The sequence below is a fragment of the Apostichopus japonicus genome, chromosome 13 (assembly GCF_037975245.1).
Source record: "Apostichopus japonicus isolate 1M-3 chromosome 13, ASM3797524v1, whole genome shotgun sequence".
Classification (NCBI taxonomy): Eukaryota; Metazoa; Echinodermata; class Holothuroidea; order Aspidochirotida; family Stichopodidae; genus Apostichopus; species Apostichopus japonicus.
In genome coordinates, this window is record NC_092573.1 from 20,612,748 (window position 1) to 20,636,156 (window position 23,409).

Consider the following 23,409-nt stretch of genomic DNA (forward strand, 5'->3'; position numbering starts at 1 on the left):
TTAGAGATAAACCAGTCATACTGTGGACATAGTTTTCAACAAACAGTAATTTCAAGCAATTCCTTCTTGTTATTAATAAGAAACATTAGTACCTTCTGGGTTTTTCTAGTCACACATGATTGAACTAAAAGTCTATGTTAGTAGACCAACAATCAGTATGACATAAGTGCTATATAAACTGTCACCTGATCATGACAGAAAAAAATTGGTTCATGCTACGAAAATAATAACTACTTTTGTAACACTTACGCCTGCGAGGTAAGCTCTGTACATAAATATATCTTTTGTTAGCTTCAACTCTGCACTTGATGGCTGTTGAGAAAAGAAGTGAAGTTTAACTTCAAAGAAAAATAAAGTCTTTACACCAATACAACAAAACCATATCTGACCCACTGTAGACCTTACAATTCATTGAAAGATTGAGTATATTTTAAAGTGCTGCTTTACTGTTTGAAAGTAATGGGAATTCTAATTTTGAAAGATTGTCACATTTTTTCAAAAGGCAGCTGGGCAACTGACCCATAGATTCCATAGTACTCACCTTGTGGCAGTGGAAGGATTATTTAATTGTTCATATGGCAGCCAGTGAATTAGGAAACGTACCCTAAATAATACTCATCATAAAAAGAAGCAAATGAATAGGAACAGGGATACCTTCATTCGTTATTGCTCAGTTAAGAATAACAATAAGTTAAGTCAGGCCTAAACCACCAAATATCCATCTTACATACTAGTACTAGTTTTCTAATATTGGCATTACACAGGTCTATCCATGAGTATGCAGTCATTATTCTTGCTGCTAAACAATAAGGTCTATGACAGTCTTTAGGATAAGGCTTAAATTCTTTGGTACTAATTTAGAATCCGTACCATTCCTAACCCCTAACCCTATTCCCTAACCCCTACTTCTTAACCCCTAACCATATTCCCTACTTTCTAACCCTAATTCCTAGCCCCTAGTTAGCTTTCCCATTCATATGGTACGGATTCTAAAGTTAGGCCAATTCTTTGGTTGGCGTTTGGCAGTTATATGACACACATCGTGGAACCACTCCCAATACTAGTCCAACACGAATAGTTACAACATTGACATTAACACGTATTCTAGTGTAAATGTAATCATGAATAGTATAAGACAAAAAATAAAACCTTGAGTTTTTGTGCTTCATTTATACACTGCTGGTAGCTTCCGATGTAAAATGCATTTCTGACTTCGAACAGTTCATCGACTTCGTTGTCCTGTTTTGCCATGTTGGAATTGGAGGTTTGGGTTACACGTATCGTTTCGTTCGTACATTGAATTGATCAATCCGACTGGCCAATATTTGAAATACAATATGCTAGAAATTATCGAAAGGCTTGCCGCTTCGTACGTTCTTCTCAGTTCACCTTCCATAGAAACAGAATCCAGAATGTCGGAGAATCCAGCGCAAACTTCCTCTACCACCTCCGCCGCCACCCCAACCCCCTTTTCCCTGAAAGCCTCAAAAGTATCCCGTCTCATAGATGAACACTTTGACCTTTTCGTTAGGGAAAAGTACACTTTATCCATGTTCATATTTACTAGTGCCCTTTTGATTAGAAATTGAAACAAATTATAATTAAAAAATGTCGATTTTTGATCCCAAATGTGAATCTCATGCATATTACTTAAAGTCATTTTTTTTAAATAACTATACTCAGGCGCGTATCCAGGATTTTCTAACCCGGCGGGCGCGATGTACTATCTAAGAGGAGCGCCACCATCGGTTGGCGCGGAGCGTACAAGAAAATTTCTGGTTTTGATACCCCCCAGATCACCGGAAATGGCACTTATCGGGCTTGAAAATGAGCAACCAGATGTACACTTTTGCCTGATAACCAAGTATTTCCCAAAAGTTTTTTTTCCATCCATAACCTTTTTGAAGATTGTCACCAGTCACACACCATGTTCGACCTGATTGCATGTCCTATGGATCATTGCTTTTGTAGGTGGTTTACGTCACGGCCCACAATATCCGAAAGCCCCACTTTTCAAGGTTTTAAGCCCATTATTTGTTGATAATTTGAAAATTCAAATTTCTCGTGAATAAAATCACTTCAAAACATATCCATAATGTTGCACAAAATTCAATCTATGGACAAGCAATATAGAAAAACCTCCTTCAACCCCTAACAGACAGGTCAAAATTGCACGAGTAGAGGAAAGTATGATGAAGAATGTTGGTGAGGAAATTTTCGAAAATTCAGACACAGTTAATTTATTGGTGTACAAATATTGCAACCTCTTATAATGGCTATTATAAAACTTGGTTGAAGGAAACGAAAAATAGCAGATATTTCCGATATCAGGTATATCGAAACCGAACATTACACACATAGGCGTAGGTCCCGTAGGAGGCGGGGGCTGCAGCCCCCCCCCCCCCCCGCAACCAAATTTTTCCCACTTTGTCGGGCACCTACTGAAAGAAAAATAAATAGCAAAGAATAGCTTAAAAATGATCTCCTTGGTAATTAAAATAAAGGTCTAAGCTTGGCCGACATTACTACTGTAAAAGAGAGTTTTGACATAAATGGATCTGTATGGTTTTTCTCCATCTACATAAGACATTTGGTTGTTTACATTAGCATCCGGCGGTATAATGTGCGACTTTGACGGACCGTAAGGTACACTATGCCATGCAATGTAATGACCGATGCTTGCTTATATGATATTGGCATCGGTATGCTAAACGCGCGCTTCGCGCGCGAAAAATTTGGGCTTTTTTTCGGGCAAGTCATTACAGCCCCCAAATCCAATTGGGCTCCTACGCCTCTGACTACACACATAGACAGTTTTTGAGGCTGTTCATCGTGGAACATGCATGCATTGCTCACTGATATGATGTTATATCTGCTCTTTGCTTTACAAATTCGAACAGGCGTGTAGCTAGTAATTGCCAAGGGAGGGGCGAAGCCTGTAAGCAAAATTTCTAAGCGAAGCGCCACCATGAGTTGGCGCGAAGCGAACATTAAAAATTTTGGCTTAAAATGCCTCCCAGATCGCTGGAAATGACACTTTCCAGGCCTTGTAAGTTGCATCTAAGCATTGTATATTTTGAAATTACTAGCGATGTCATAAAGAAAATTTGCTCGGGGGGGGGGCGGTCGCCCCCTTCCCGAAATGCGTCATGTTCTTGAACTCGAGTTCAAGACCAGCCACAGTTGGTTCCATATAGCACAATTGTACAATTGTTTAAGGCGTCCATACACACACAGGCGTTATGATAAAGCATATATAGTATTTATATAGATACATTAGTGAGAGAGGAAAAATAGAAACGTCAAAAATGGAGATGTCGGTGTAAGGGGTAGGGTGAGGCGCACACCCCCTCCGTAATCCTTGATCTGTCACTGGCTACCCTGTGTGTATAATAGGGATCAGCGCTTTAACTATGACTGTTCCTCTTTCTCTTCCCGAGGCCTTGGCTATCTTCTACTCCCTCCTTTTCTCCTTTTTCTCTCTTTTTTCTTTTTCTTTCCCCTTCCTTCCTCTCCTCCTTTTCTTTTTTCCCCCTCCTTTTCCCTTTTTTCTTCTCTTTTTTTCTCTCCTCTTTTCCTTACCCGGGGGGCGCGCCCCCAACGCCCCCCCCCTGGATACGCACCTGATACTAGCTAATGACTCCTTTTTTTTTGTATTGTGAGATGGAATGTAGGGTACACCGACCCCTGGATCCGCGCTTGTTGTTGGAAACCACATCAGACGATTTAGGTTGAGAAATTGTGTCTTGAGTTTCTACATTTTGCTAAAGCTGCTGAATATAAAATTTGTGTAACCTATATTATTGTCGTGAGCAGCGTACATCGGTAGGTACTATTTCTTATTCCTTAAAGTTGTTATTCCTTAAAGTTCCTTAAAGAGTGTTACTTACTGTAGGCGGTTACAATTGTTGAATCTCACTCCACACTGAGGCTTAGGAGGTTACGTGGTGACTTGATTCAGGTTTTCAAGATTGTGTATGGTTTGGGTAATTTATCCTTCAATATGACTTTTTCATGTTTGCTAATAGTAGTTGTAGGCTACCAGTGGTCATTGTCTTTAACTCCCAAAGCCACAAAGTAGGATTAATATTCGGCATAACTTGTTTTCTAATAGGGTTATGAATGAGTGGAACGGTTTGTCTGAGACTAGTTGTACTTGCAAGTGGTGTGAATGGGTTTAAGAATGCTTTGGACAAGCATTGTAATCGAGTCCGAGTGTTTGTGTCTTCATTTTTTTTCCCTCTCCTATAGGGTCTTTGATGGGGACTGGAATGTCCCTCCTGATCTTTTTTTCTACTAAACTAAACTAACTTATGTTTATACTTTATGAAACCCGATTCTGGCACGACATGATATTGTAATTAATCAGGGTGCACAAATGAGGGCGCACTTTATAAAAGAATATACTTTTGGTAGTACATTCTTCTCATGTGGGAATTATTGTTCATCGGGTTCATAAGGGAATCTGATTTTCCACAAACACCTTTGCGCACAGATTCCTACATTAATTTCGATGAAGAACTGTCTTTTTGATATCTTAAGCCTTTGTTAATTTTAATATTTATTTTAATTATTTATTTTAGTCTGTACATGCTATTTTTAAAATGGCATCCCATATCTTTTTGTAGCATGGTTAACAATAAACAATCTCAATATATAAAAAACAATGTTGCAGCACACCATAATAGTATTGATAGCAGACTAACACATCATATATATTTAAGTGATATGGCCGGTGTGTATCTGTTTATAGCATAACGAGTGGTGGTTGTGGAATGAGAAGTGCCCCTCTGATGTTGTGCCCCCTCACTTTTTTGGAAGCTCCCAACCCCCCTGGGTCAGGTGCAGTTAGATTCAAAGTTAGCATGGCTGATCTCAATGACAACATTTTGGAGTACAATATTTTGTTTGGTATATGTGAAGGCAAGGTATAATAATGGTCTATAGAGAGATATCCAGAAATATTGGCTATGAAATCTTGACCTTAGGAAACTGATGGTCAAAGATAAAACAAGGGACAGGAAAAGGGGACAGGACCCCAGTAAACCTTTTGGAATGTGGAAATCTCACTTTGATTAGTGCAATATATTGCAACGCTTGTAACACTAAAAGACGTAAAAAACAATAAAAAATTGGTCGTAGTTTTTTCTTTCTTATTTACACTTTTTCATACAAATATATTGAGTTATATCTGACACAATTTCAACTTTGATAGAACAAAGCAAAGAAAATAATACAGAACTGAAGTATTCATAACTGTAAGAGGAACAAAAAATATGATCCACTTCACAAGGAAAATATAAAAATAAGATCAAGAAAGAGGAGTACAAATGTGCCACTTATATCTGAATATCTTCAAAATGACTGAAATGTGAAAAAACTTTCAAAAGGAAAGAAACGAAAGAAAAAACACAGGAAATATGAAGAGGGAGAGGAATAGTAACTACTTAGTCCATCTCTCTCTCTCTCCATGCATCCATGATACTCATATCTGCTCAGATTAAAACTCCTTCTTTATAACTCCGCCACACTCTACTGGCCTCTCACGTCATGCTTCAAAGCACTCGTACTGACAGCATGAACAGTTCTTAGTGCCAGTCATCTGCTCAAGCATGTCAGTGCAAGTAACCATATCAATGTATTGTTTTTGTTGTTTTTTTGGTGATATTCGACCAAGGGTTTAGAGTTTAACATCCCCTGCAGCATGACAGATCATTCCCTGCCGAGAATAAAATATTCACCTTTGAAAACTGGCATATGTGACTGCACCTACCACCCTCTGGCCTACGGGCCTGTGCACATGATATTTAATCCTCTAGGTAGGCTTATATTGCATAATGTACAACTATTCAATATCGTCAGTTTTTGAGTCATATTATATCAAGAAGAATACCGCCCTTTTCCCATCCCATCCCCTCCCCCCCCCCAACAAGAAGAAAACAGAAGACTTAGACCTCATATACACTATATCTGTAGCTATATTTTCAAATGTTTACAAGTTGGAGAAGAAATGAAGACTACCACCCCCCTCCCATTCACTGCAATCCCTTCCCTCCCCTACCTCCTAGCAATTGCACACAGATATAAACACAACCGTTACCACAACATCCTATAATTAAAAAAAAAAAAACATAGAGCAATTAACGAAACTTTTACACAGGAAAAAAAAAGGCCCCTCCTTTTCTTCTTCTTTTTTTGAATAAAATTTTCCTGCTGTCAAGAAAAGCAAAGTAATTGCTTGTTCATTTTAAGACCAAAAAAAAAATATTTTTGATTAATCTATAACACAACATCAGGTGTATGTTTACCCTAAGCCGACCAATCTAGCAGGGAAATATGAAAACCTATATGAAAATTATTCAACTGTAAGCATGAAATTATGAAGTAAACCGCCTTCCAAAATTTGTACGACAGCCAAAAACAGAAATGGTAATCATTCATTATCGCAAAGTTAATAATATGATGAATGAGAATTTCAGAGGTAAAGTTCAAACCAGGCAGTTTTTTTTCATAATTGGAGATTATTAGCTCAATGTACAGTATGTATGAATCATGCGTGCACAGAGAGACATTTAACATTTTTTTGTTTGTTTTTATTGTTAAATTATCTTTAAGAAACAGGCAGTTATTTGAAATTTTATTAACCACACACCGCTTTTGTGTGGTTGACAAATCACAAAAAAGGCAACGGAATGAAACTGGCCGCTTTATGACGAGCGACGAGTGTCATGTCGGTTGTTCATTAACCTGCAATTATTCTTGACTGAGAGCTTAAGTTGAATTTGTATAGTAAATGTCAACAAACAAGTCTGGAAATTTGACCGATGGCTTGCTATCATTTCATCCGTCATTATTAACTATGACAGTCGTTCTGGAAGGCAGTTGTCTTACAACCATTTACATTAGAAGAGACATGCAAAAATATATGTGTGGAGAGGTCGGACAAAATACTGTATGTTTGAGCCTGTGCTTAAAGAAAGGCAGTGTATAGTAAAAGAGCGCCACCACTAGACAACATGTAGTTAGAAAGAAATCATGGTTAATAATATAAAGACTTCTTCAGAATATAAAGAATCTTTTAGAATGGCCTTTTGGTATATTCTCTGACAAAGATCAAAACAACTGTTTACCAGTTTTATGTTTAGCTGTTATGAATTTATAAAGAAATATATATATATTTCGTATATATATATATTATATATATATTATATTATATATATATATATATATATATATATAAAATATTATAAAAAAATATAAGGAAACAGTTTTACATGAAAACGTACAGTATTCATTAAAACAAAGTGTTGAGACAGAATATTGACCTGACCTCTAAACATTTATAATACTTGTTGAATCCAATTATCTCGCACAGAAATGTGAAATATTCTCTCATTGCAAGTAACATTTGGAAAACAATTTTGACCTACAAAAGAGAGCTTCAGAACGAATTTCTTTTGAACTGAAGTTGCTATGACAAGCAAATATTCTTACAAAGATCTGTACTTTTATAGTAAACAAATATAACCCATTTGCCCTTGCGAGCGTTAACATGGACAAGGTGAAGGTCACTGCATACACCGCTGGAGATTTAAGTGTTGAAATTGCTCTCAACTGAAAATGACAATTATTTGAAATTTAAACACTTAAAAAGAAACGTAACGAAAAAGATACAAAATTCATCTAAAAATCAACCCTGATAAAGTATGCAACGCCATAGTACCATAACACAAACCCCAACAACATCTTGAGTCTAGACTGACAAGTTGAGACACCTTTTCCATACCCTTCTACATATCTTCCACTCCAACAAGTTTTCAACCCAGCTTTAACTCTAACCAACCAGTTTTTGAAGGGAACCTGGACAAATTAGGTGCGACAATATTTTTCATTAACCCCGGCCACAGCAGTACTGACAGAATCACAAAGCAACCAATTTAGATTTGACAACCCCAACCCACACAATACCAACAGTAAACATCTTAGCTTCAAATTTTGATTAGTTCTCGTTGAGACACCTTCCCCCCCCCCCCATGTTACTATCCTGTTTACATACAGATTCATTTTGGATATGGTAACGATTGTCCAACACCCCATATGCATCCACGAGTGTCCTACCGATACCGAGACGCTGACCGATCATCCACTTCCATTTCTCGCACCTGCACCATCAGACAAATACGATCTCACCCTACAAAAGTATCTCCCTATACCCTGATAAGATATGGTATCGTCTCAGACTGAAAAGTGATGTCCTCCCACTGGCCGCCGGTGTACAGGACTCCGGTGCCCGGTTGCTGCCACTTGCCGGAGGGTAAGTAAACCTGTCTGGACATGTGCCCCGGGGCAACTTTGGGTGCCACCAGGATGTCGTCTCCGACTAAAAACTGGGAATTGATGGATGCCGTGTCTGCGTTGTGTTCCAACCACCACAGTGGTCTGATGATCGGTAATCCCGTACGGAGATAACGTACCCCTAGGTCCGAGACCATGGGTATGATAACATTCTGGTGAAAGTCTATGTACTCGTGGATGAGATCTTTCACTTCTGGACCGTACTCTAAAGCCGTCGTCGGTATCTGCATGACCGGGAGGCAGGCGCTCAACTGGATGTAGCTCAGGAGCATTTCTTTATCGACTTGCTCGCTCGAGAATTCCTTCAAGTCCAGGGCCATGAACGGGTACCCTATTAAACCTAGATTGATGATGGACGGTATCACGCTGGCGAAACCGTTCTCCGTGTCCCACGAAATCTCCTTCGGGTAAGTTCTGATTACGATCGGGATGTGCTGACTCTCGTACGCCGATCTGGTGACCACCGTCTCCGTGACGGAGTTCGCTATCTCTATGTAGCTATGGGTGAACTGTGACGGATCGTCCAGCTCTGTGTTGATCTGGTACCCGTAGGGCAGGTAGCTGGCTTCCCCGTAGTCGAACGTCAGCGATTCGAGTCCCTGAGAATCCTTGAAAGCTCTCAGGCTGTTTCTATAAGAAAGTACTGCTGTGTTGTCAGTGAAATCAATCACGCCCCCTATTTTGTCAGCCCACATGGTTAAGCCTGGGACTTCTCCCCTTGGGTCCATCACCAGGTCACCCCGGAGGGCACCGCTCGTGAATGCCACAGAGTCCACGCTGACGAACGGCGTCACCGACGCCATCACTCTCAGGCCGATCCGATGGACGAATGGAACGAACGAGTCGTTGAGAGGGGTACCTTTGAAAGTGAGGTCACCCTCGTTGACCGCAAAGCCGGACCTTATGTCGATGTACCCCACTGGATGCAGATCGTACAATTCTTGTACGACGTGGAACGGTCGAGTATCGTTGTTCACGTAGAGTGACCAGAGCGGTTCTTCGAGCAACAGTGTGTTTGGAATGATGGGTGGTATAGGAAATGCCTTGGTAGAGTTGAATAGTTTTAGTAGGTCATTGTTGGCGCAGACGGCATACTCCAAATGAGAATCGGAAGAATTATGATCGTGGTGGATGGACTCCCAGTGCATCGACTCCAGACACAACCGTTGCTCGTCGTTATCCATGCTGACCAACAAGGGAGACCTGTCGGCCACTTTGATCGACACGTTCCTCGTCGACAGCCAATAGCGTTCCACCACCGAACCGAACTGGCCTCGTCTGTCGCTGGTGACGAAGGCTGTCATGGGAATGTTCATCGATTCTATGGGTACGTTTTGATCCTTCGTAACCCCACCGCCGTACCAGTGGGAATTCGTCATGGAGAAACAGTCCTTGATGGATCTTTCGGGAGCGAAGGTCTCCCAGCTGACCTTGTAACAGTCGATCCCTACGTGGCTTAGATTTGTGTCGTATTTTATCCTGAGTTTGCCGTAGTCCTTCCAGCTCAGACACAACCTCTCGCTGTCTCCGAGCATCGAGCAGGCGGCCGGCGCCTCCATGGGCGCGAACAGACCGATCTGCCCTCGTAGCCGCTCTCTCCCTTCGAAATCGATGACCATCTCTTTCTTGTCGACGTAATACGTCAGAGATCCCAACACGTAGTGGAACGGTTCCTCCTTGTAGTAGACCAGGATGAGAATCGTTCCGACCAGGATCAAGACGAACAGACACATGACGGTAAATTTCAGCTTGATCTCTCGTGGCGTTTTCAGCAGCCTGATGGGAGCGGTGAGGTCCACTTTAGCCGTCGGGAGCCCCTGATTCGGCTGGGTGCCATTGATGGAATGGGAGGGTGGTTCCTCTGCCGTGGGTACCTCCTCGTCGATGATGGCGGCCTCCACCGTGAATCTACTGCCGGGCTGGGACGACATGCTGTGGTGTCCTGTGACCAATGGTGTAGAAACATCGGATGAATCCGGTGACGTTAAAGTGAGCAGTTCACTCATGCTTGCTGCTAATGGTGTGTGAGCTTGCAGAGTGTACTATTAGGTGATGCCATACGTGCCAGCATGAAGGAAAATGTTAAGCAGTGCTTTAATTCTGAAGTAGAAAGATGAAGAGGAGAGAGTGGTAGGCAGGTAGGTGAATTAAAAAATGACGTGGGAGGGGGGCGGAAATTTTGTTTCAAAAATGTTAGCTTCAAGAAATCGGTAAGTAGCAAATATTAAACGATACCACACTCACTGTTTCGAATTTCTGTCTCTCAACCGGCTTTCGGCTTGCTTTGCTTTTAAATGTTAACAGCAGAAAGTACTAATTGCATTAGTTGTGCATTTCAAAATAAATCTTCGTAATGTGCGTATCATTCTCAAAGTAGTTTTTCCACAATTTCTCAAAGCACATGTCAAGCATGAACAGTTTATTAATTTTCAATATTAATAATTATTAATAATTTAAATAATTACTCCCAGGAAGGTACCAAGTAAAATATAAAATAAAATAAACTCCTTGTTGCCAGAGTCTCAGTAAACAGCAACAATGAACCAGGGCAGTAGTAGTGAGCCCTGATGTCAAATTCACAACCCACAGAGAAAGGCCTGAGAGGAGGGGATGTCACTCCCCACCCCCTCCCCCTTTTCCAAGCGGGCAATAAGAGGATATTTACATTGGGAATAACTACACCACTGCTATGGGTAATCATATCCTTTTCAAACCACTTTTAGTTGTGAAATAGTGCATTCTGCAAAATATTTAGGCTTTAAATTTATACCTGTAGGTATACAGTATATAATTAGGTCAAGGTAATACAAATAACAACTTTCAACTTTTGTGTGTTTGGTTGCAGAACAAAAACTGTATCTGTGTCAGATATCTGGTTATTAAAACACATTGTAGCAAACTCAAGAACAAAGTATGCTGCAGTTTCTTGCTTTAAGTTTTGGAGTTGATTTGTTCGTACTGTCAATATTAGGTAGTGATGAGAGTTATTGTCAACACCAGTTCTTCTCGGGGAGATGAAGCACAAGTTTCAACATACAGCCTGGTTTCATACAGTACTTTATACTGATCCTACTGAAAACATAACACTAAGTAATATCATTTGGAGCAAATCGATAATCTTGTGTAGTCCAAGTGGAATGTGGGTAATTTTAGAGAAGACCACAACCAGGTACTGCTGCAACATTCCATTACAAACACATAACCTTTATACTGATGGTGTCCCTGGGACTAAAGTATGTCCTAGCAAAAAATCACAAAAGTCGTGAGAAGATACTTTTTTTTTGTCAAACCGTGTCTTGTTTCGTTCACTTACAGAGGCAACTGTTCTTGTTCAAAACATTAATTCGAGGTATGCTTTCAGAGCAAAATGTCTTGACATTATTACCAAATCATGCAAAACAATGTACCCAGTGAACAATGTTCACTTGGATTCGGTAAAGTCGTGGATTCAACTGCCAGCTAAGCTAAGCTGTCTCAAGGGCAATTGTAAAATGTCTTTGGAACGGCTCGCAATGCTATGGAAACTATATTAGAGAGACAGTCAGAGATAGACCTGAAATGGCGAAAGTTTGTGACAACCATTGCATAAATAGTACTACTGTAGACATGTGTATGGTTATTGTGTGAAATGTGTTATCTCAGCATCGTATATAGGATTATTACTGTATGAACCGTACAGTTATGAAATGAAACTATGTGAAAACCTGCTTCTCGGGTGTGCATTTGAGTAAATGTATTGAAAAAGGAAAATGAACAAGGAAAATTGGTTAACATTTGGACATTTTTAATTCACTTAATCTCTAAGAATGGGCCAAGATTTTGGCAGAAACGTACATCATGATTTTGGCGATTATTTGCTCACATTTATTACCACAAAATAGATGGAAAAGATGGTATGAACAATGCAACTGGAAACAATTTTGGCGTTGGGTGGGCGACGTTCCGCAAACCAAGTGTGTATTAATAAAACTAATATTTCTATTGATCGAACACTGACGCCCGCCTGGAATTATTTTTTTTACTGATTCAATTCTCCACATTTTGTCCACCATGCAGGCAATTTATCAAATTAGTATATTCATTAAATATAAAAGAAGCAAACTAGAAAATTTCAAATCTTTTGCGTTTTACATCTTTCTTTGATTTGCGACTACACTACATACTTGATATGCATTTGTGGCTCATTAGTTTGCGGTATTATCGTTATTGATATTTTCTCTTTATAACTATTAAACATCATTAATTACATAACAGTATTACTACTCCTCCACGAGGATCTGAAACCCTTCGACCCTCTGTATTTTTAATATAACATTTTCAATTTCAAAATGTTAACAGTGTTGACACAGAAAACCAATACAGTCATTAGTTCATGTTCAATATGTTAGAATCAGCCTTTTTCTCGAAACATCAAAATTGAAGGAAATGTGGCTGAATGATATCATACTTTGACTTGATCAAGTCTCCAGCCTTGTGTATATATGAAGGAACATTAAATCTGTGATGTATCTCTAAAGTGGAATAATGTTTTTCTTTAGCTGTTTGAGGATGTTATACATGACATTTAAAGCAGCATTTTGCGTTTGGTCGCCGTTTTCCACGTTTTTGACAAGTCCATCAAGTTTTTTACATATATCAATCACAAAACAACAAACTAAGATAATAGCCAAGTTTTTTCCCTGCCAAAAGCGTTAATTGGCGAGTAATTAAGGACATTTGCAGATAATGAGAAAAGTGTCCTCCAACAAATTACACATTTAATATTAATCGCATACAGTTCCCCAACCCACTAGTTTGAATTCAACCAATCAGAGATGCATGTTTACTTACAGAATGAGCCGTTGCTAAAACTAGATTCAAAACGTCAAGTTGGTAACTTGGTACAACCAGCGAGCTGGACTCTAACAGCTCCCTGGTACAACTGCCGTAGACAATCTACACAAATTAATCATGGTGTTGTATTACGTATTACGCCAATGACGTTCATAGCATTTAAATATTCATATTATGGGCGAGGTTTATTTGGATCCCAACGGAAAATATCTTCGAGAAAAACAAAGTTGAAAGTTGTAAATTTTTCAACTTTTATGCCACCATTTGAAGTAAGATTTGAATACATAAGCTAGTTATGTATGTCGTTATGGCATCGTAGAATCAGTGAGGTTGAGAAAAACCATAGAAAAGGACAAATAATGCTGCTTTAATCTCACTTATTTCTATCATAAAGATCAATAATGATGGCAGGGAGTTGTGTCTCCTTAAAAGGTATTGCATACAATAAATACAGTGTAACAAGTTTAACAGACAAAGTTGAAATATAGTTCAGTGAAACACATTTGAAAGTGTTTATTTAATTTTACTGTCATTTCTGTCAGAATAGCCCTGTTATCAACACCAATTACTGTATTAATTTCAGAGCCACATCTTTCTCATAGAGTAGTGCCTGAACGTTTCATCCCATTCTGCGGTAGGTTTCACTATTATCATCACTAGCTTTGTTCTCTACCTCATGATTTCTCCATCATTTCTGCCTCTTATGGTACTACTTTATATACTGTACAATCTTAATTAATCTATCAATGACTGAACTTCATCCAGGCTTTGATTTAAAATATCATCTTGCCATTAAATTACCAGTGAGGCAGTCTGAAGCAAAGCTGTCCTGATGGTCGTCAGGGTCAATGCCTGTTGGTTAAGACTTTTTCTCTGAAAAGATCATTGATTTACAACTGACAGTATGGGTCAATTCCACTAAGGAGATAAAATGGAGAGTAATTTTTCACTTCAGTCCTCCATCCAGCTCTAATTAATATTTCCAATACCAACAAGAGGGTGGTCTTGGCTTCCATGAGATCATTATTAAAGGGAAAGTATTTAGTTTTTCCCATAAGGGAAGCTCAGAGAGTTGAAAGGTCATCGTTGAAACTATCCAGTAAGACTCGGTTTACACTTAGGATCAGACCCAATGCTCTGCGGGTTCAGCTTTAAAGCAAGATAAAATTGTTTTCGAACCTCCTTCCTAACTTCCATCGACCCCTTCTTCGCATTCATTGTAAGATGTCACAAAATTGGTGTTTTGTCAATTTTCTCTCAATTGCTGTTATATAATTTGTGTAATAAACCTTGAGGAGAAAATGAAGATATACTTCCTTGAAAACACTATTTGCTGGTGCTATATGAACAACAAATTTTGTGGATTAAAATCAACCATGATATCAGTATTGTGTACTTTCTGAATGAATCTTTACTTTCAGTGTGATGGAGTTACGATGATGTATACATACACCTCTGCCATAAGTTACGAAAATCTGGTGGATTCACAGCGACGTCAAACCTTGGTGGATGTCGTCACTTAATTATATCATTTAATAAATATTCAACTATACAACTAACTAACAATATATAGGCTTTATATACTTAATACTGTAAAGTGTATAAACTGTATAGCAGATGAAAATGTGTAACACTAGGCTTTACGTTTACTGTTTAGGGTAAGAAAATGTAACATGTTGATTTTTATTTTAAAGTACTGTATGGAATATTTATTAAAGATTCTAGAAAGTGAAGGAAAACCCAAGGAAATTTCACTTTCAAGCAGTCATTTTGTTATCAATACAACTCCTTGTTGCAACTGTCATGAAGTGATATTATACCCCCTTTAAGTTCCTCTCAAACTCCTGCAAGGTCTTTAAGCCATTGCACTTTTGACCTTCAGGTTTCCCCTCGTTTAATCCCCCAGATCCCGAATAAAGAAATACATTTGAAATTGTTTGGTCTACTTTTAGACTCTAGCTTAGGAGCCTGTATTTTCAGGCAGAGAAAAAAAAAAAAATTAGGACCATTTTGTTGGTTTCTCACTCATGATTGGTTCATTCAGTAAAGATTTGATGAATATTAATGATGTTCCAAAGTAGGTAAATATTGAACCAATCATGGATCAGATGCCCTTTCACATGTGACCCCAAGCTTTGCAAGTTCTGAGCAGTATTTTACAGAGGCGCAAATTAGTTCTGGAAAAGGAATCATCCTGTACTCACCATCGGTAAATCATGGCCAAATAATTGATATCTATTTATCAGTATCTTGAAGTAATTTTACAGCGATTAATTAAACTTTTAATCGTATCACGGAGAGAAAAAGTCATCTTGATATAACCAGAATGGTTTAATCATTTATTTGAATGGAGCTTCTTTGGAGCTAGGCTTCCAAAATGGGCCTACCAAATAAATTTTCTTTCATGGGCAACGATAGCACCATCTCTACCGAGCTTACAGGCGATATTCGCCACATTACTCCAACGTCAACATGGTAGTACATTCAAGTGCTATTGCACTGCAAAATATTGACCATATCAACCAAAATGCTCAATGGTACATACGTCTACATAATCTCAACACGCTGCAAGAATTCTGCTTAAAATGAGCTAAAATTACTAAACCTCCCTTCCCATATTGTATATTGTAGCTATGAACTAATGAATTATTAATTTGGCAACGAGTCTTCTGCTATAATGTAATAAATATTATTACCTACTGTACATATTTACTTTCTCTCAGCTGTAATACCATCTTAAATTCTCTGTAAAAGCCACAAACCAGTGTCATCTATTCGTTGTTAAAAACAAACACCCGTACATTTCAAGGTTTCATACCAGTTAATATGTCACCAATGAATTAAAACAAATCCCCTAATATCAGCCAAAAAAACAAAAAAAACATGCTACATTTTCCGTTGCCAAATTCGACTCGACCGGTCTTTTTCGTAAACACGACGTGGAAAGACGTGCGTGGAAGAAGAGTCAATTTACTATTGTTAATTGTAAGGTTCATTAAACGTCCATTAGGCTCGAAGGTCCGATGAGAGACAGTTTGTAATTGCATCCCGAAGGTCAAATTAAGAGTAAAGAAATAAACAAACAAAAAGAGAGAAAAAAGTCCGGATTTTGAATCAAATATTGAAATAGCTTCCTCTCTAAAGATTTTGCACCCTAGGGGGTTGTTAATTAATAACCGAAATAGAGCAAAATATATCCGAAACGAGGATACTGTGGGGATTTAAATTTTAAGCAAACAGCACGATCGAAAGGATTGTACGTCGTTTTATCTTATCAATTACTCTACGTTTATGTTTATGTTTCGTGAGGAGAACCTTATTGCCAAAGGGATGACTACACGTGCAATAGATTTACTGTACAAAATGTACTGTGTAAAAGTACCCACATGAAAGAATCATCATGCTTGATTTAACGTACTATGCACAGAGGTCATGGAAGGGAAAAGCCACTTTTTTTTATTTGTCTTACAAGGAGCTGCTTTATCCTTGACAAATAAATTCACCTTTTTAAATTTCCTTAAAAGCTGACCTTTTAAGGAATCTAGCATTTTTCAGATCTTCTGTACACATCTTCTGTACACATACACACACACATTGTAATTTCCCTGCTAAACTTCAACTACTATTCTGATTTATGATGTGGCATTTTTTTTTGGGGGGGGGGGTTTGGCTAAATTATCAAACCAAAGATGAGATGCACTCACCACAATCATGAGAGTAATTTCACTTAATTAGAATGCAGAAGTTATGCACAGATCTGTCAAAATGTTTCTAAAATTACAATAAAATGGCTAAAATGCAATTCCTCCATAAGGCTGCGGTATTGAAATGTCCTTGTTACCGTATATATACAGTATGCTGAAGCTATTCTACAAGGTTTCTTGATGTGGCTTGAGAGGCTTCAGAAGCAATCCATTAAAGTGATACACAATTTGATATTTGAACACTACAACTGTCAACTGCAATGCTCAGTATGTATGTATAACATGAATAAATACCATATGAAAAGAACAGTATTATGTACAATCACTAAGACTGAAAGTCTTCAAGACTAAAGTAGTGGAGTGTAGCGTTGCTGTGTTGTGGTGGTGTTGTTGTATATTTAGTGAAGTTGTGGAGTGTTATAGCTCAGTGGTTAACGCCGGTGCCTTCCAATCATGTCCCCGGTTCGAGTCACTCCAAGATTAATGTGTCGTCCAGTTACAGAGTTGTTGACAATTCATTATCATGGACGTTAAATATGAATGTAACAGACTGACTTCGGTCAGCTTGCGGCTTTGATAAGCCAATGATGGCTTCTTCGCGAGTTCCTGTTAGCAGGAGGATCTAAAATACATACATACATATTACATACATACAAGTAGGATTTGTTGCTACATCCTAGATTTTTGAATGAAAATAAACTTTTATATTTAAGTAAATAAATAATTCCATAACCTTCCCCTCCATTTAATTCTGTAATTTACTTGACCATCCAAAAACCAAGACAATTTTTTCATATGAAACACCAACAACTATTAAAAGCACATTAAATATGAAACAATAATTCTGTACCGTAATCAATGACATTACATTGTAATAAAATATTTCATAAGTTAACGATGAAATAGGATAAAATATCTTGACTCTATCCAAAACTAAAAGCTACTTTAAATCAGGAAACAGTAAACTTTTATCTAGCAAAGTAACCCGGTCGTACGAAAACAAATCTACGTTATTCCCTTTGAGTTGAACCAGGAGCATAGTGAGGAATTTGCCAAGGGAGGGGCGAAACTGTAGGCAAACCATCAGACCCGTAGATACGTCATTGCAAACTATCTAAGCGTAGAGCCACCATGGGTTGGCGTGAAACGTACAAGAATATTTTGGCTGAAAATGCCTCCCAGATCGCTGGAAATGGCACTTTCCAGGCCTTGTAAGTTGCATCTTAGCATTTTCTATTTTGATATTACTAGCGATATCAAAAAAAAAAAAAAAATGCTCAAGGGGGGGCGGCTGCCCCTTCGCCCACCCCCTTGGCTATGCACCTGAGTTGAACAGTATGAACCTGAGCTTATTCTTCCCAAGAATATGCACAAAACATGAATGATCCATGTAGTAATACTAAAGTATAAACAAATTGAGGACAAAAAAAGAAAATGCCAAAAATAACTTCCCCTGCACAGAGTCACACTTGAATTGACTTAAATCGTAATTTGATTTAAATGGGGGAATGCTGTTTTTCCAACAAGACTAATTAAATTCAAAACCAATGCCCTTTTCTTTGTAACACATTCTTGACGTGAATGTGTCACATGACACTGTCCATATCAAAAGGGCAATCTTTTAACTGTCAGTTGGTTATTGGTTATTTCTAGCGGAGGGTAAACTTAACCATGTTGCCGAAAATAGATACAAAGTGGAAGCAACCTGGTACTACATATTATTTCTTTTCTTTTTTTTTGGCTCCAGTGGAGCAAATCACACATACAGTGTGCAGTACTGTAGGTATGTATGTTCTTGTAGGTACACACTGACTGAAGGCAAAGTGCAAACGATCATGTATTTTGAAAACTTCAAAGAATTAAACTGATCTGTACGTGACACTTACGGGAGCCTATAAAGGTCATCGGTATCGGCCCCAAATTTAGCCAGCTTACAGTACATTCCTTTTTTATCAATTTCTACAATGTTTGTTTCCTGGGATAGAAAATCCTCACTCTCCAAGTAATGCACAGACTTTTATCACAAAGATTCAATATTAGCCAATTAATTTTATCTGCAAGCCAAAGAAGATAAGGTTACGAAGGGAGATAATTTTCACAACGAATGATATTGGAAGTCTATCCCGAAAATGACGAAAACAGTCAGTAGAGTGGAGTACTCTGGTGTAACGATATTTAGTCAGTTATTGAATGATGTAACTTTGTACAGGTGCCTTAAGGTAAACCAAAAAGCTTATGTGATTGATCGCCAGACAGTTTGCTCAAAATTTAAAATAACTATCTGACTAATGTACAGCAAGTGAGTTAAATCTGTCTAAGATGTAAGTGAGAACCAGAAAAGATTTGTAAGCGATCTCGGGCATCAACCATGTCATTGAGTATGAAGGTCAAGAAAGATGTACTTCTTGTGTTATCATCTTTCATATTTTCAGACTTTACTTTTTGTGGGATAAATGGTAGATAGACCTGCAATAATCAGCAATTAAATAAAATATAGTGAAGTTCCTGTCATGTGATCGGTAGAGGTTGCTTGCTTTGTGATGGGAATATCAAAACTGATACATTACTTATATTATAAGTATATACACATTATATTTGATCTATGTATGGCATGAATATATATATACACAGTTACTGGAAGCATGGAACAACTGGGAACATCCGCATTTTGGATACATATAAAAAATGCTGATGTATTATGTATGTATATATACATATATATAAATATATATATTAGCTCACAAATTACCATAATAGTAATACAGAGTGCTATAATTTCACTTCACATAGTGAAGCAAATTTGCTGTTTTTCAACACAGTATGCGTCCATTTGCACACATAATTGACTACACACTACTTATTACTGTAAAAAGAATGTCGAGTTGTCAAATTTGTCATTTGATTTTTTTTTTTTTTTTTTTTTTTTTTTTTTTTTTTGAATGAAAATCTGGAAAATTGGTAAGTAATCACAAACCACCTACAGTATAAGTGTCACTGAGGTTAAAAGGAAAAATACTGTAATCACATTTTGCGAAATGTAATTGGAATGTCGTGCTCTAGGCTAGTAACTTTGTAAGCTTTACGATGGAATCCAAACGTTTCTAAAGGTCACAGAACTGTGAACTGTACCACACCTTAAGTCTTCAAGTCTTCTCGGATCATATCTTGAAATAGTAATGCTGAGTCTGACATTTCATGCCCTCCCAAAAAAACAGAAAAAAATCATTATAGATACTGCACACTGCATCTTCAGCACTACTTGGACAGTATACGTCTGTATGGAGTAACTGAGAGATGATACATTAATAATGCAACATCCCAACACATTACTACAGTATACAAGGGTATAGTACTTTGCAGCATATGTAGTGAATTAAAAAATAAGTCTTCTTATTGAATATAACAAACATGTTGAGCTACAGTACATATTAAAACGCAATTTATATACCAGTGAACCATACTGTACATCAGCCACCTGTGTATGAAACCAAAACATCCATCCTCCGCCCCCCCCCCCCCCCCCCTGTAAGAGCCAAGAACAATATATAGCATTCACCATAACAGTGATCATGTTAGTTTGACTGGAAGGGCAGACGTATAATTATGCAGCAAAAGTGTTAATTGGATAAAACAAAGAGAAAGGGGCCAGAAACATTTACTGTATATATAGTAAACGTAAAAAAAGTTTTGGAAGGATATGATCATTATATATGCAAAAAATGAGATGGTGCAATGTTACATGAGAATAATTAGTCTTGCCACACACCATGTAAACATATGCATTACATTACACTAGTTGTAAAGCTTTTTTGTTTTGTTTTTGTTAGTTTTACACAGCTTACCGTAGCTTTAAGATAACAAAGGCGATGATGGACAGGAAAATGAATGTGCAAAATTTACAAAACTAACACTATAAAGCAACTTTTTGCATTTGTGTTGCTGAACATCTCAGGAATTTTTTAATTTTTTGTTCAATTTAAATAAGAGCAAACTTTCAGTTTAAAAAAAAAATAAACAAAAACAGCTAATTTCAAAGAAGGGCATTACATTGTTACGATCGCCCTCTTAGCTAATGGAAAAGCATTGCTGTGGGGTTTGACAATCAACAATTGACCAAAAATAGACTTGAAAATGCTCTTCAAAGATGTGTTAATTGTCTGAGCTACAGAATCCTTTTAGCTAATCAACAGCATTGCTATGGGATTTCAGTATCAAAAGGTGACCAAAAGTTGCTCAAAACTTGCGAAATTGGTATTGTCTGTTTACACAATCCTTTCAGCTAACGAACTGCATTTTCTTTATCAAATAAGTATCAAATAAAATAGTATTGAAAATTGACCCTCAGTGGATGTAATCCCGAACTGATTTCAAGGTGGGTAACTGTCAATTTGCAAGTCCATTGAATTCACTACCAAGTGAGACAATGGTGTCTCCTTTACAGTATTGTATGTAATAGCATGCCTGTTAACTGGCACAGTATTACAGAGAGACTCACAGTTTTATGTATCGTCTGAAAGTGACTCTCACACTATCACCAAGGAAAAATCATCAGTTTGAGCAGTTAAAGCAAATGAAAACATATTTTGATGAAAGTTGTGGATGTTTTCAAAATAATGGAATCCTAATAGAGAAGTGACAAAACATTTCAGAAAGTCACAGAAAGGTGCCAAGATAATACAAATGCTGACAACAAATCACTTGTTAGAATCTTAAAAATGATGAGTTTTATTTGACATTAGGATGTTTCGTTTTAAAACTTCAGGTTGTTAATACCAATCTTTATGGTTTTTTGCTTTGAAATGTCCAGGTTTACACTTTGAGGGAGTTGTCAGGTCGGTAGCAGTCACTGTTCATGACATATGGATAGTGAAATCAACACCTGTTTCATATAGTATCATACAATATTATTGTATGATCATAATAATGTAATATAAAACATCCACAATAATATTGTTGCCTAAAGTATTACCGTTTCACATAGTATCATACAATACTATTGTGTCGTAATAATGTAATATAAAACATCCACAATAATATTGTTGCCTATATAGTATTACCATTTCATATAGTATCATACAATACTATTGTGTCATAATAATGTAATATGAAACATCCACAATAATATTGTTGGCTATAGTATTACCGTTTCATATAGTATCATACAGTACTATTGTGTCATAATAATGTAATATGAAACATCCACAATAATATTGTTGCCTATAGTATTACCGTTTCATATAGTATCATACAACACTATTGTGTCATAATAATGTAATATAAAACATCCACAATAGTATTGTTGCCTATAGTATTACATGGTTCAATGATATATTATTATAACAATTATATCGTTATTTTTATAATATTTTATTGCATTTTGTATTGTATACTAGCATGTGAATTGACTGGCATATAAACGAGTAAGAAAGTCAATACATGATAATAATAGCAGGGTTGATATGGTGGCCTTTTTTAAAGCCAAGTACAGAAAAGTTTTGCTTTTTTCTAGATTTGTTGGCTTGAAACAGTCTGAAGGGAAAAAGAGTACCAAGTTTAGATTGCTTTGATTTGCCTACCTGCAACGTTGTTAGCCGGAAAACCAAATTTTTTGCTGAATGTTGTGCAATACCCTAACTTTATTGCTACACATTTTTAGGTCATGGATTTGTAATATTTTAAATTTTCATGTAGTATTTAGCTACTCTCCAGAAATCATAAAAACAAAATTGACATCATTATGACTTTAACTTTTAATATTAGTTTAATATTTTGGGTATTCAGAATCGGCTGAAATTAAGGACACTCTCGGTACATTTTCCTACTAGACTGTATAATGCTAGAGCTACTGTTCATAACTACAGTATGTAGCCTACACAAAGTTTATAAAGCTATACAGTACTTTGAGTAATCAAAACTGGTGATGCTATATTGATTACATTCAATATTAATTGTGCTTGGTCAATGTTCATGATGTTAAAATCAACTTTGACAACTTTCCAAACAGAAATCACACATTCCATGTAACATGAGGAAGCTGCAGAGCCGACGCGGACAATTATTATTGCTCTGCTCAGTTTAAATGATTCCGTAACAACTATTCCAGAGGGCTGACTCTAAAGATTTATACAACTGCTTGTTGAACACAACCTCAAAAAATGTTCTTGACTGTCTCAGGTACAACTGTTATATTTGGAGTTATTATGTTTAAAAACTTTTCAGACTTTGACACCTGTTGACCTCTTTTGACCTCTACAAATTTCAATGGGGTTTTTGCACTCACCAAGCTGGATCTACATTCTAAGTATGAAGTTCAAGATAGACGCACTTGAGTTATCATGTTTATAAGATTTTCACTTTGACTTAAATGGAGACCGCATAAAAACTTTGACCTCCACCAATATGTTTAAAAGTTTTCAAACTTTGACACTTGTTAACCTCTACCAATTTTGATATGGTTCTTGCAATCACCAAGCTGGATCTGCATACCATGTATAACTATAAAGATCAACAAAGATGT

General features: G+C 37.3%; 2 protein-coding genes across 6 annotated transcripts in view; both read right to left on the bottom strand.

Annotated features, from left to right (window-relative positions):
- Nucleotides 1–1,310, bottom strand: part of LOC139978661 (coatomer subunit epsilon-like) — a 40,470-nt gene extending 39,160 nt beyond the window's left edge. Inside the window, exons 1-2 of the mRNA XM_071989041.1 lie at nucleotides 1,150–1,310; nucleotides 250–312 (exon numbers count right to left, since the gene is read on the bottom strand). Of these exons, the coding sequence (XP_071845142.1) occupies nucleotides 250–312; nucleotides 1,150–1,251 (165 nt within the window). The 5' untranslated portion in view covers nucleotides 1,252–1,310. The remainder of the gene's footprint in view (nucleotides 1–249; nucleotides 313–1,149) is intronic.
- A 3,829-nt stretch (nucleotides 1,311–5,139) lies between these two features.
- Nucleotides 5,140–23,409, bottom strand: part of LOC139978665 (myogenesis-regulating glycosidase-like) — a 34,819-nt gene continuing 16,549 nt past the window's right edge. For 4 of the 5 annotated variants that reach the window (XM_071989046.1, XM_071989044.1, XM_071989047.1 and 1 more), the window contains exon 3: nucleotides 5,140–10,455. In XM_071989046.1, the coding sequence (XP_071845147.1) occupies nucleotides 8,208–10,361 (2,154 nt within the window). In that variant the 5' untranslated portion in view covers nucleotides 10,362–10,455 and the 3' untranslated portion in view covers nucleotides 5,140–8,207. The remainder of the gene's footprint in view (nucleotides 10,456–23,409) is intronic. The other variant, XM_071989049.1, reaches the window with a different exon arrangement.